The sequence below is a fragment of the Sus scrofa genome, chromosome 13 (assembly GCF_054392235.1).
Source record: "Sus scrofa isolate SSC_HxYL_T2T_F1_AM1 chromosome 13, Sscrofa_HxYL_maternal_Yorkshire_Landrace_v2.0, whole genome shotgun sequence".
NCBI lineage: Eukaryota > Metazoa > Chordata > Mammalia > Artiodactyla > Suidae > Sus > Sus scrofa.
The window spans coordinates 212731182-212746226 of record NC_139395.1 but is presented as its reverse complement, the minus strand read 5'-3'; the positions used below and the strand labels follow the sequence as shown (position 1 = coordinate 212746226).

The following is a 15045-nucleotide window of genomic DNA, read 5'->3' as shown; positions in this document are numbered from 1 at the left end:
AAAATGATTTTAAACACACAGCTGGCACACAGTATCTTATATTTCTTTGTATTATCAACATCATTTAGAACAGGACCGTTTATAAAATACCACTTTCGTTTTTGTTAATCATGAAAAAATATTTCTGGTGAAAACTGGGCTGAGAATCAAACTTTTTTCAAAAGCAAAATATTTTTTAGAGCCTCCCTCCAAGACTGACTACATTAAAACAGGAAATGCTGCTGGACTCCTAAAACCTAAGAGCTATAGTTAGCTATTTTTCAAAGAAGTTTGAGAAATCCGAGACTCTGCTGATTACCGTGCCCACAAAACTAAGTGAACTCCTGATTAGTCAACCAGCACAGGCTGGGAGGCATGTTCGAGTGCATATTTTTCATGAGCATGTTTCTTAACTTCATGAAATAAAAAAAAAAAAAAATTATTATTACATATCAGTTTCCTCTTTTTTGGATACTGATTAACATCACAAAGATAATATACTTGAATTCCATTTGGGGTGTTTTTCTTTTCTTTTCTTTTTCCTTTTCTTTTCTTTTTAGGGCAGCACCCACAGCATATGGAAATTCCCAGGCTGTGCCACAGCCACAGGAACATTGATCCCCAACCCACTAAGAGGGGCCAGGGATCGAACCTGCATCCTCATGGGTACCAGTCAGATTTGTTTCCACTGTGCCACAATGGGAACTGCATGGAGGGTGTCGTGTTGCCTTCTGTGGTATAAAATGAAGACACCATCGCTGTCCCTTCAGCAAGAGAATACAGTACCCCTAGTAGCAGTGTCCCTTTGTTCCATACTCGGGATGTCTGAGATAAAACAAATATTCTTCCAGGCCTGGGTAGACATTCTTGTTATACTTGTCAAAGCTGGATTTACTTTAAGTGTTGTATTAAAAATTACAAATGTGGAAACTCTGGTAAGTATGAAAATGGAAGTACATAACATTAAGCATGAAAGCCCCCTTCTCTACTCCCCAGAGGTAACTACTGTTAAGTTTGATGCCTACATTGTGAAACTGTGAACTATATACATATAACCATTCACATACACACCCATATGGTTTTTAGTTAATCAGATATAATTATACTCTACATATTGTTTCTGCTGTTTTAATGGGGTTTATCTGTATATGCAGATCTATATAATTTTTATTTTATTTATTTTTTTTTGTCTTTTTGCCATTTCTTGGGCCGCTCCCGTGGCATATGCGATGTTTCCAGGCTAGGGGTCCAATCGGAGCTGTAGCCGCCGGCCTACGCCAGAGCCACAGCAACTCGGGATCCGAGCTGCGTCTGCGACCTACACCACAGCTCATGGCAACGCCGGATCGTTAACCCACTGAGCAAGGCCAGGGATCGAACCCGCAACCTCATGGTTCCTAGTCGGATTCGTTAACCACTGCGCCACAACGGGAACTCCCGATCTATATAATTTTTAAAAACATCTTTATTACATTTTTTGTTTAGCTATACCATGAATGATTTAAACCGGTTTCTTCCTGGTGGATATGGGACTGTTTCTTTTCTGCTTTTACCAACCATGCTGCAGTGAACATCCATTTACACATGTATTTGTGCATGTGCCAAAAACAGCCTAGAGAAGGGAGAATAACAGAATTCCATGATCAAGGGGAATGAGAACTTTCCATCTGAATAGGTATGGTCAAACGGCCTTCCAAATGGCTTGGCAAATTGAAACAACCATGCTGACAATGAATGTTACACCCACTTCCGTCCACTCCCGACAACACTGGATTTTATCAAACTTTGAAATTTGCTCAGCTGAGAAATGAAAAACACTATCTCATTATTTAAATTTGTATTTCTCTCTCTCTCTTTTTTTTTTTTTTTTTTTTTGCTTTTTAGGGCTGCACTCATGGCACATGGAAGTTCCCGGGCTAGGGATGGAATTGGAGCTGCAGTCGTCAGCCTAAGCCACAGCCACAGCAATGCCAGAATCGAGCCACGTCTGGGACCTACGCCACAGCTCGTGGCAATGCCGGATCCTTATCCTCCTGAGCGAGGCCAGGGATCGAACCCACATCTTTATGGATACCAGTCAGGTTTGTTACCACTGAGCCCACAACAGGCACTCCTAAATTTGTATCTTTCTGATCACCAAAGAAAGAAGCATATTTTTGTGTATCTTAAAAATCATTTACTTTTCATCATCTGTGAATCTCTCTTTACATCCTCAGGGAACTGTTAAAAGTTGTGGGTTTCTTTTATGTTAACTTTTCAGAGCTTTGCTAACATGGAGAGTGAACTGTGTATCTTACGTATCTTGTGATCTACGGGATTTAATTTTAGTACTGTCAAATCTGTCCATTTTTGGCTTCTGGTATTAACTCAGAATGGTATTTCTTAGCCAGAAAATTATTCCAACATCCTCCTTAAAATTTTTTTAGGAGTTTTATCCTTTAAGTTTAACCTACGTGGAACTTATTTTTGACATTGACCTGAGACAGAGACTTGACCTAATAATCTGCCAATATGGAGCCTTCGAGTCCGTCCTTACATGGAATCTAGCAAAGAGAAACCTAGTGCTCTTACAGCTTTCTCTTCTTCCTTTTTTTTTTTTTTTTCCTTTTTCTTTTCGTCTTTGTGGGGCCTCACCCGTGGCATATGGAGGTTCCCAGGCTAGGGGTCTAATTGGAGCTGTAGCCGCCGGCCTACACCACAGCCTCAGCCATGTCAGATCTGAGCCGCATCTACGACCTATACCGCAGCTCATGGCAATGCCGGATCCTTAACCCACTGATCGAGGCCGGGGATCGAACCCGTAACCTCATGGTTCCTAGTCAGATTCCTTCCCGCTGCGCCATGATGGGAACTCCTCTTCTTCCTTTTTAATTTTAAGCACAACCTACTACACAAACTCAAAACATATTTTACTTATGACAACACCCAAAGATGTGTACTTACACAGAATAAAAGTGATTTAAGAGTACAAAACATTTAATAAGATGCAGACTTCCTGACAGTCAGTGACACTCACCCATTCCCCTTTAACCTCCACCAGGAAAGCAAAGGTTTGAAAGCAAGGCAAAACACATGTTTAATGAAAGGTTTCATTCTCACAGTATATCCACACTCTATTTTTCTAGGGGGGGGCTGGTGCTTAACTAACCAGTTTGAGGCAAAGGACTCAGTATCATTAATAACAAGACTATGTTTCCAAAAAATAGCAACATTGACTCATTAAAATAGAGATCATCTGTAACATTTCCCCATCATAACATTTTGTAACCCTTTTCTCAAGAAGAGAACATTACTTATCTGCATCTTGGTGTGGCAACAAAATCCAGTTTCAAAAACGTTAGACTTTTTTTTTTTTTTTTTTTAAACGGTATGAAAAACAACTATGGCATGTGGTATTGTCTCTTCATAATGCTTAGATTGCCGCTACTGCATGGTATTTAGATAATTTAGAATTAATTGGCTTTAAAGGGCACAGAATTTCAAAGACCAGGCAGGAGGCACAGAGCAGCTTCAGGCCATGAGGAAAGAGACGACGGGAAGAAGCTGAGCACCCATGCCACCGTGGGTCACTATTCCCATACAGGGCAGTGTGTCTATGCTCCAGACAAACTGGCAGTTCTTTCTGTAAAGAATGAGTGAGGCAGGTGTCCAGACACTCAAAACTCTTGGCTGAATGAATGAAGGCAGGGGGATTATTGGAAGAGGGTTTCATTACTGTTAAGGAGATGCTGACTTTTAAAAAATTATGGACCATTGGCTGTGACTCTCTTATTTCCAATGCCTGAGAACTAGAGAAAAAGCTATCAGAAAACAAGGGGAGAGGAGACGGAGTTCTCTGAGGACCAAACCTACTGTTCTTTTTATATATTTTGGCCCATGAAAGGTCACACACTCTACACACAGATGCATAAATGCAAGGCGAATGCATGAGTGATTATAGTGACTGCACAGCACCCTTTTATATGTCAAAGAATGAGGTCCTAGCATGGGAAGCATGTTTGTCTCAATTCTTAACTTTCATAGTTTTTTTTAAAAAAAATTCTGAAACATCCCCATAAAAAAAAAAAAAGAAAGAAAGAAAAAGAAAACAAAACCAAGAGTAATGCAAAGTCAGACGACTTCTCAGACTCTTAACTCTTAAGTTAATAACTAGATGGAGGAACTATTGTTTTCCTCTAGGAAATAATTTAGGTCAACCACATTGCTTTAGTCTTTCTTAAGCTGGTTACTATAGTTTTCGTTACAGTCATCAGATTATATTTAATTATTATTATTATAATTAAAGGTGGCAAGCCATGACAAACTCTATACATGCTTTCATCTGTTCATTTACAGAGGAGGAAAGCAAATTAACTATTTAATTCATTACTCTTTATACGACTCAAAATTTACACAATTAAAGGGGGAGAAAAAGACACTTTGGCCTAATGATACAAAAGCTACCACTGGTGACTCTGAAAATGGTTTTGCATGGAGAACTACTTTTCGCATTTAGAATTTTTTCTGAAAGACTATTTATAGTATGCAAGTAATAACCTAAACCCTGAAATTAACAGAGCTTTAGAGATGTGAAAATATGCAAGGCTGTGTGCAGAAGCCATCTTCTGTAAAAAATTCTATCTTCAGGTCATCATTAGGCTACCTTTTTAAACGCCATTTCTCCTTCTAATAGAAAAGGAAGAAGCCTGAAGCTGCAATACTGGCTTTTACACTCACCAACAATTTCAAAGCTGTCAAATAAAGTATGAAAAGAGGACAGATGCTAATCATCAACAGAAACTCCACCTTCGCTGGAGTCTTTCTTACCATGACGATATCTCCCGGCTGGATTGTGATTTCATCGTGACTTCTGGACTCAAAGGGGTAGAGTGCCCGGTAATACACCACTTTTACATTCTCCTGGGCAGAAATTGTAAGCGGGCCTTTTTCTGTTTACAAGAAAAGGAAGAGAAGGGAACAAAAATAAAACGTGGCGTAGAACTCAAACGCACGACACAAGCCAAGTCACTGATGTCTCTCTCCTCTGCTGCCTGTCTCAGCATCTGAATGATCTCCATCTATTCAAGGAATTTCTGGAACACAGAGTGAGGACGTGTCTGATTCTAAAACCAAAGGCGAGATAAATCTGAGGCCAGAGCAACTCCAAGTCATCAGAGAGAGGTCATGAGTGGAGTCTACACAAAGGGCACCCCGGTGCTGATGCAGCAAAGGCTGCCTTCCACGCCTGCTCTCTGCCTCCTGGCTTGGGCGCCAGCGGTGCACATCTGTAAAGCATCAAGACCGCCTTCCCCGGATGCAGGGTGTTTGGCACCATGCAGCAGTTCCAATGTGACCCAAATCTGAATCAGCCAGCTCATGTGGGAGGGTGCAACTTTAACTTTCCAGAGTAAAAAACATGGAAACACAACACTGTCAACCAACTATATACTTCAGTAAACTAAATTTTTTAAAAAGACTAATAAAAATCATGAATAAACAGATATATAAACAAACACATGCACAAATGAAAGACATGGAAACACTGATGTTTTGGGCCCTCAACATGGTCATATAAAACGTAATGGTACATAAGTGTGTTGGAGTTTCCATTGTGGCTCAGTGGTTAATGAGCCCGACTAGTATCCATAAGGACGAGGGTTCGATCCCTGGTCTCACTCAGTGGGTTAAAGATCTGGCGTTGCCATGAGCTGTGGTGTAGGTTGCAGACGAGGCTTGGATTGCACATTGCTGTAGCTGTGGCGTAGGCTGGTAGCTACAGCTCGATTAGACCCCTACCCTGGGAACGTCCATTTGCCGCAGGTGCAGCCCCAAAAGACAAAAAACGAAACAAAACAAAAACTGTAAGTGTGGGGTCCCTGTGGTGGCACAATGGGGTCAGAGGAATCTGCAGTAAGGAACACAAGTTTGATCCCAGGCCAGCATAGTGGGTTATGGATCTGGCCTTGCCGCATCTGTAGGTTGCAACTGCAGATCGGATCTGATCCTTGGCCTAGGAACTCCATATGCTGCGCGGCAGCCAAAACAAACAAACAAACAAAAGTGCCAAAAGATCCCGAGTGGTGCAGCGGGTTAAGGATCTGGTACTGCTGCCGCTGTGGCAAAGGTTGCAGCTATGGTGTGGGTTCGATCCCTCGCCTGGGAATTTCCACATGCTGCATGTATGGCCAAAAAAGTAAATAAATAAGTGCGGATTTCACCAAGAATGTTATTACTAATAATTCCTGGTGAATTACACTTCCTAGAGGAAAAAAAAAAAATGAACCTAAAGACTGACCCTAGATGAAAATAATTCAGTCTTTAAATGAAGTAAAATTTTTCAAAGACCACATGAGGAGAGGATGTTTTGGATTCTGATTAGTAATGACTCCTCACAGCCCTCTGAACTGTTTTATCCAAGAGGGGCAAGTATTTTGATACACACCTATTTTCTCTGCAAAGTCATGAAAGTACTCTCTTTGTATAATCTTGCATTGCATGATGTGCATAATTTCCCACAGACAGAAGGAGACAAAAAGCCCTCATTTTACACCCGGAGGATGCATTAGGAACTTCAGGTCAAGCAATGGTGAAATTCTTTTCAGATTAAAAAAAAAAAAAAATCAAACTGTATGTTTGTCTTCCTTTCACACAGGCTCCTGCGGGGGTCTGACGACCTGCCTGTCTTACTCCCAGAACTGCAGCAGTGAGGTGGCAGCCCCAGCTCTGAACCCTCAATCCCATCCCTGCCCACCGGGCAAACAGGAAGCAAATAAATATTTGTCATTTGCCGTCCAAAGGAAAAGGCAGTCCCCTTGATGGCCAAGTACTATCTGCTTAGCTTCACAATATCATACGAGAATTGAACCAAAAAAAAATATCCCAGTATGTATCTGATATGAGGGAGCATTTTTGACCTATTTTAAAATCTTTCATTTCTCAGTATTTATAAAGAGGTAACTCATGTTCAAAGGCCAAAAAGAGTTTCAAGATAAAATCTTAGTGAAGACGTGTCAGTATAGGCGCGGGGAAAAGTGCCACTTCCTGCTGCTGAAACACAGAAATTCCCAGAGAAAACAATAAACCGGAGAAGCAGCAGGTTCTTTTCTGCGGGACAGGTGATGACCTCCATTTGGAATACAGGCGGTAGGAGTGGGGCTTGGAAGGAAACTTTATGCCACGGTTAGCCGCGGAAGACACCAGGATGCCAGCCTAAGGGGGCCAAAAGCTGGTACGGTGGTGGAAGATCTTAACCATCACCCACTGATGCTGGAGGACGAACAGCTGCTCTGTCCCAAAAAAGACACTGCGGTTCTTACCTCGATTCACAGCGCAGACGGAGCCTGAGGAGACAGGGATGTTTCCCAAGAGGATCTGGGGGGACAAAAGCCAACTCATTTGCTCTCGTACCTGCGGTGGACCAGGGCGCCTGGACCGCTGGTTTCCCTGGTTCTTGGTGTTGATGGAAAAGCCGACTCAGCTTGTCCTGCATTTCCTGTTTGCCCTTTTCCTCGCTGTCCTTCTTTTTGACGCTCTCTTCCCTTCTGAGTTTTTCCTCCTCGTGCGGTTTTCTTGGCCGGGGCTGCTCCTCATCAGCGTGCATGTGCTCAAGCCACGGCGGGTCCCTCTCCTGAGCGCGTCTGTCAACAAAACGCCTGATTACAGCACGGAAGCAGCTCCCAGGTAACACTGCCGTGACCTCTTTTCACAACAAGCTCCATCGAGTCAATGGGGTGCTACACATCAAGGGACCCTGTTCTTCAGATGGAGGGATCTGAATCCGCGAAACGGAGGCTCTCAGGGAGAAGGACATCACGGGATTTAGAGAAACACAGAAAGAAAATTTCTGATTTGTCTGACAAAGCGAGTAGAAAAATAACAAAAATAGTTCTTCATTTTAAAACTGCCAAGAAGAAAAGCTGTAAAACACACAGGAACGTAGCTTTCACGACGAGAATGTACACGCAACACTGCAAATGAAATACTGCGCAAGTAAGTCCGTGGGTTATGATCCAGCAATCCTACTCCTGGGCATATATCCAGACAAAGCTGTAATTTGAAAAGATACATGTCCCCTTATTTCACAGCAGCACTATATGCAAAAGCCAAGATATGGAAATGAACTAAATGCCCATCAGAGATGAATGGATAAAGAAGATGTGATACATACATATACGGATACACACACATACATAATGGAACACACACACACGCACACTCACACATAATAGAATACTACTCAGTCATAAAGAAGAATGAAATAATGCCATTTGCAGCAACATGGATGGACCTAGAGATTGTCATACTAAGCGAAGCCAGAACGATAAAGACAAATAAATGCCATGTGATATCAATTACATGTGGAATATAAAATATAACACAGGAGTTCCCATTGTGGCTCAGCAGTAAAGCACCCAACTAGTATCCATGAGGATGTGGGTTTGATCCCTGGCCTTGCTCAATGGGTTAAGGATCTGGCGTTGTCGTGAGCTGTAGCATAGGTCACAGACATGGCTCAAGTCCCACATTGCTGTGGATGTGGCTGTGGCTACGGCCAGCAGCTGCAGCTCTGATTCGACCTAGCCTGGGAACTCCAGATGCTGCAGGTGCGACCCTAAAAAGCACAACAAACAAACAAAGAAAAAAAAAACATAAAAAACTTATCTACAAAACAGAAACAGACTCAGACACAGAACAGACTCGTGGTTGCCAAGGGGGAGAGGGTGGTGGGGGTTTAGGATTAGCAGACACAAACTATTATGTATAGGACGGATTAACAAAAAGGTCCTACCTACTGTACAGCACAGGGAACTACACTCAATATCCTATGACAAACCATATTAAAAAAAAACGTGAAAAAGAATATAAACACACACACACATATATATGAATTGCTTTGCTGTACAGCAGAAATTAACACTGCAAATTGACTATACTTAAATAAACTTTTGTTGTTGTTGTTGTTGCTGTTGTTGCTGCTATTTCTTGGGCCGCTCCCGCGGCATATGGAGGTTCCCAGGCTAGGGGTCGAATCGAAGCTGTAGCCACCGGCCTACGCCAGAGCCACAGCAACGCAGGATCCGAGCCGCGTCTGCAACCTACACCACAGCTCACAGCAACGCCGGATCGTTAACCCACTGAGCAAGGGCAGGGACCGAACCCACAACCTCATGGTTCCTAGTCGGAGTTCCATGATGGGAACTCCATAAACTTTAAAACACAGCAATGGTCCATGAGCAATGGGATCACTGAGGGGACACACACATTTACCTGCACACAAGTAGCTCCACAGAACTGAAGCAGAAAGCAATAGGTGACTTTGAACCCTTGAGGTAGTAACCATCCCTTATTAAGGGACAGGTTCTATATATTTTACTGAATCCAACTACTTTGTTTTCTGAAGGAGCTGACACAAAGAGATAAACTGCAATTAAATCTAGGCCTTGGAAAGTCTGATGGCATCAACCCGAAATCTGTAGAAAAGACCGGAAATGATTTTTTCCTCATTCCATAATATTTTATAAAATCAGAAAATACTTTAAGTGATTATACTTTAGGTGAAACTAATGTGCAATAGGAACTGGTATCACTAATAATAACTAGTCCTCCACGTTTGTTCACTACTTTAACCCTTATACTAGGTAGGGAGGGCCTACCATTATCACCTGCTTTCTGCAGATAAGAATAATGACAGAGAAGGAGGAATAACCCAGGCAGCCTGGTTCTCAAGTCCACACCCTAAACTGCTGGTCTGTGACGTGACTAATGCACACAGGTCATCATCTCCTGGAATTAGGAAACTGCCAAGGGAACATAATGTAAAAAAATAAAACTTCTATTCTCATTTCTTAAATATTATACTTATTTCCTCCCTGGATAAATGTGAAGATTAAGTGCAGTAGAATTCTTTTTTTTTTTTTTCCTTTTGTCTTTTTAGGGCCACACCCGCGGCACATGGAGGTTCCCAGGCTAGAGATCCAATCAGAGCTGTAGCTTCTGGTCTACACCACAGCCACAGCAAGGGGGGGATCCGAGCTGAATCTGCCACCTACACCACAGCTCACGGCAATGCTGGATCCTTAACCCACTGATCGAAGCCAGGGATCAAACTCACAACCTCATGGTTCCTAGTCGGATTCATTTCCGCTGTGCCAAGATGGGAACTCCCAGTAGAATTCTTTTTAATTTAAATCTGAAGCATTTCACTTACAATTTTCAAAACATCTTTTAAGAAAGCATAAAAGGAGTTCCTGCTGTGGCACAACAGGATCGGCAGTGGCATCTTGGGAGCAGTGGGACACGGGTTCGATCCCCGGCCTGGTACAGTGGGTTAAGGATCCAGCATTGTCACAACTGTGGCTTAGGTCTTGACTGTGGCCCTGGCTCAGAAACTCCATATGCCTCAGGACAGCCAAAAAAAGAAAAAGAAAAAAAAAAGAGAGAGAAAAAAAGCATAAAAAACTTTTTGGAGGAGTAGGGAGATTGCTATTCGTAACAACAACAAAACCACAATAAAATTTTCTTATAAAGGTCAGCCTTTTTTTTTTTATGGCCACACCCATGGCATGTGGCAATTCCTGGGCGAGGGATTGACTCCATACTGCAGTTGCAGTAACGTCAGATCTTCACCTGCTGCACCACAAGGGAACTTTCAAGATCATCATTTATAAAAGCACATAACCATGTAATTTCTGAAGTTAAATTCTGGGTACTATTTATCATAAAACTATAAGCAGAAAATTGAGACTTTCTGTATCATGACACTGTGTGTTTATTTCAACTCTGAAGGAATGCAAAACTCCGGGGCAGTATATTGTAAATAATAAACTTTGGCGACAAAAAAAGAATGGAGGGAGTTCCTGTAGTGGTGCAGTGGAAACAAATTTGACTAGGAACCATGAGGTTTCGAGTTCGATCCCTGGCCTCGCTCAGTGGGTTAAGGATCTGGTGTTGCAGTGAGCTGTGGTGTAGGTCGCAGATGCAGCTTGGATCCCAAGTTGCTGTGTCTATGGCTGTGGCTGGCAGCTGTAGCTCTGATTCAACCCCTAGCCCAGGAACCTCCATATGCCAAAGGTGTGGCCCTAAAAAGCAAAAAAAAAAGAAAAGAAAAAAGAAAAGAATGGAGTTGGAGCTAATCAACACACTCAAGGAATTATTCCTTGGGACATGGTCCTAAACCTACCCCCAAAGAAAACCATAAAATAGTCCTGTAAATTGGTTTGCAAACCTAGTTACCAACACACAGGCATGAAAAAACAAAAAAACAAGATACTAGCATGCACTCATAACAAAAGCGTAGAAGTGCACCTTGGCAGTTAAACTGAGTTCAGCCCAGTAAAAGTCAATGACTTGCCTAAAGTATCTATTTCTTCATCTTTTTTGTCTGATTTGAATAACCAGTTTTTCGAATTTACTGTATATCATTGGGATATTTGATTCTTTTTATTTCTTAGGACCCTAAAACCAGTTTGAAGCGGAAAAAGCAAAATATCCAATAACGAAATCAGACACACCAAAAGTTAAGCGATACATTTCTACAATCTCCTACAAACGTAACAAATAAAAATGAAAGACTACAAAGACAAATACTCAAACGAAACCAAAACAAAAATGCATCTGTGTTCTCAGCAGCAAGAGTACTTTTTTCTCCATTTGTGCTCAAGTTTAATTGCGGTTGAAAAAATGGCACGCGGTCAGGCCAACTGAAGAAACCCACCGTATATGGCCAGGGACCTCGGGGACTTTGATTTCAAACCCAGGACTCAGAGGGCCACTGTTATTAAAAGGCTGTGAACTGGAAACGTATTTTGGTATTGGCATGCAAATGAGCATCCCAAGCAGTCCAATTTCCCTGTATAAGTCCATTTATCTACACAGCCATAGCCTGAGAGAGCTCTGGGAACTCATCAGAAACTTCAGGGGGTATTTATACAGGCAAAGATTTATATATGCATGTGTTTGCACTAACACACGCGTATATATAGTGCATCTGGAGAAGCCCGGCAAAGAACAGTAAATACTCCAAGTGCCTTCCAGATGGGTCCGTGAGCCACAGAAAAGACTCACCTTTGGGCTTCTTCTTTTTGCTTTTCTAATTCTATGATCTTTCGCTCTTGTTCTTTCTGTTTCAGTCGTTCAGCCTCTATGGACTTCTGTTTTTGGAGTTGCTGCTTATTATGGATTTCTCGGAGCTCCTGTAAATAACCAAGAAACCGTGTGTGTAACGACACGTGCCGATGGGCATTTCCACTGTTTATCAACATGCAACGTTTCCGAGGCGGGGGGGTAGCCCAGCCACATAGGCAATAACGCTTCAGGTTCGAAAAATGTTAATTTGGAGAACTTCAAATCACTCTACGCATTGACAGGACTGATCATATTTTTGAGAGCCTTACACTGTATCATGGTCCCTGAGGGGCTTCAGAAGGCATCTGCGAGGGACAAGCATTAGAGAAACTACACAGTTCCAGACTTAGTGACAACAACGGAACCAACTAATTTTAAGACACGGTGGAGTTCCCACTGTGGCTCAGTGGATTAAGAACCCAACTAGTAGTTCCTGCTTCTAGCTGTGGTGCAAAGAAATTGGCGGCATATTGGGAGCACTGGGATGCAGGTTTGATCCCTGGCCCGGCAGGGTGGGTTAAGGATAGAGCGTTGCCACAGCTGTGCCTTGGGTTGCAACTGTGGCTCAAATCTGATCCCTAGCTCAGGAATTCCATATGCCTCAGGGCAGCCAAAAACCAACCAAACACCCACCACCACCACCAAGAACCTGACTAATATCCATAAGGATGTGGATTCAAGCCCTGGTCTTGCTCAGTGGGCTAAGGATCCAGTGCTACTGCAAGCTGCAGCACAGGTGCATAGGTTACAGATGTGGCTTGGATCTGGCGTTGCTGTGGCTGTGGCGTAGGCTAGCAGCTGCAGCTCCAATTCAGCCCCTAGCCTGGGAACATCCATATGCCTCAGGTGTGGCCCTTAAAAAAAAAAAAAAAAAAAAAAAAGACATGAGGATGATCATGAATGAAACCTTAAGGTTCTTTTTTTTTAATGTCCTCACCTGAGACATATGGAATATCTTGGGGCAGGGACTGAATCCAAGCTGCACCTGAGACCTACAGATCCTTCACCCACTGTGCCAGGCCAGGGATTGAAACTGCACCTCCACAGTGACCTGAGCTGCAGCAGTCAGATTCTTTTTTTGCTTTTTTTGGTCTGCACCCATAGCATATGGAAGCTCCCAAGCTAGAGGCCAAGTTGGAGCTGCAGTTGCCAGCCTAGACCACAGCCAAAGCAATGCAGGAGCCACAACACTGGATCCTCAACCCACTGAACAAGGCCAGGGATCGAACTTACATCCTCATGGATACTAGTCGGATTCATTTCCATTGTGCCACAACGGGAACTCCCGTTTTGTTTTATTTGTGTGTGTGCACGCAGTCAGATTCTTCTTCTTCTTCTTCTTTTTTTTTTTTTTTTTTTTTTTTTGCTTTTTAGGGCCACACTTGCAGCATATGGAGGTTCTGCTCCCAGGCTAGGTGTCCAGTTGGAGCTATAGCTGCCGGCCTATGCCACAGCTGCAGCCATACCAGATCCGAGCCACATCTGCGACCTACACCACAGCTCATGGCCATGCTGGATCCTCACCCACTGGGAGAGGCCAGGGATCGAACCGGCAACCTCATGGTTCCTAGTCAGATTCATTTCTGCTGCGCCACGACGGGAACTCCTGCAGTCAGATTCTCAACCCACTGTGCCACAGCTGGAACTGCAAGATTCTTTTGATAATAACACCAACCTTCATGGGCTTTGAAGATATACACACTCCCTCCCCTCAAATCATTACAACCTCACCTCCGTCTTACAATATGCTGCTTAAGAACAAAACGACATCCCTCTGCTCTACATTCTAGAGTCCCCCACCACCACCAGGGTCTATTTTCCTTTACATCAGACCTCTTCTGCAGTATCTTTTCTCACTAAAGACATGAGAAGCGATCAGCTGCCCCAAACTAAACCAGCAATAAGTTGAAAGTAAAGAGCTTTAACTGGATCCCCACTTTGGATCTGATTTCTTTCGATACTAGCATAGGAATAATAGAAATTTCCTTAGCAAGTTACTGAAAACAAAGTGTAGTTAGGATACTCAAGGTATTTAAGTCAGAAGTTTAAAAATCTAAAAGCTAGAGTTCTCGTTGTGGCTCAGTGGAAATGAACCCAACTAGTATCCATGAGGATGTGGGTTCGGGGCAGGGACTGAATCCAAGCTACAGCAGTGACAAAGCCAGATCCTTAACCATGAGGCCACTGGGGAACTCCTTGGATATTAATTTATAGATCCATAATTACCGGACACAAAGTCAAGACAGATGAAAATAAAGCTAGCAACATATTATGAGGCACTATAATATGAAAAGCAATAAGAAGTGAGTTTAAAGAATCAGGAGTTCCTGTTGTGGCTCAGTGGTTAACGAACCCGCCTAGCATCCATGAGGGTTCGGGTTCAATCCCTGGCCTCACTCAGTGGCTGAGGCTGTGGTGTAAGCTGGCAGCTGTAGCTCCAATTCGACGACCCCCTAGCCTGGGAACCTCCATATGCCTCAGGTACAACTCTAAAAAGACAAAAAGCCAAAAAAAAAAAAAAAAAAAAAAGAATCTATGGGGAGGAGTTCCCATCATGGTTCAGTGGAAACAAATCTGACTAGCATCCATAAGGATGCAGGTTCACTCTCCGGCCTCGCTCAGTGGGTTAAGGATCCAGCACTGCCATGAGCTGTGGTGTAGGTTGCAGACACGGCTCAAATCTGGCGTTGCTGTGGCTGTGGTGTAGGCTGGAGGCTACAGCTCCAATTCAACCCCTAGCCTGGAAACATCCCTATGCTGTGGGTGCGGCCCTAAAAAGACAAAAAAAAAAAAAAAAAAAAAAAGAAGAAGAAGAATCTATGGGGCGGGGGGATCACACTAAGTGAGATAGTTTCAAAACAGTGTTTAAGTGTATCAAATACATGAAGGAAGACATTTAAAAATCTTGAAAGCCCAGTTATTTCTGAGTAGCAGAGTTAGAGGAGAGGCTGACCCTATCTTTGG

General features: G+C 42.9%; 1 protein-coding gene across 26 annotated transcripts in view; it reads right to left on the bottom strand.

Moving 5' to 3' along the window:
* ITSN1 (intersectin 1) overlaps positions 1-15045 on the bottom strand; it is a 247605-nt gene that overhangs the window by 86944 nt on the left and 145616 nt on the right. For 18 of the 26 annotated variants that reach the window (XR_014825148.1, XR_014825152.1, XR_014825153.1 and 15 more), the window contains 3 exons: positions 12022-12149; positions 7366-7595; positions 4786-4907 (listed from right to left, as the gene is read on the bottom strand). Coding sequence is in view for 20 of the 26 variants with exons in the window: in XM_084992012.1 (XP_084848138.1) it covers positions 4786-4907; positions 7366-7595; positions 12022-12149 (480 nt within the window). In the remaining 6 variants the exon portion in view is untranslated. Of the gene's footprint in view, positions 1-2995; positions 3011-4764; positions 4908-7365; positions 7596-12021; positions 12150-15045 lie in introns of all 26 variants that reach the window. The other 8 variants (XM_084992011.1, XM_084992017.1, XM_084992016.1 and 5 more) reach the window with 2 other exon arrangements.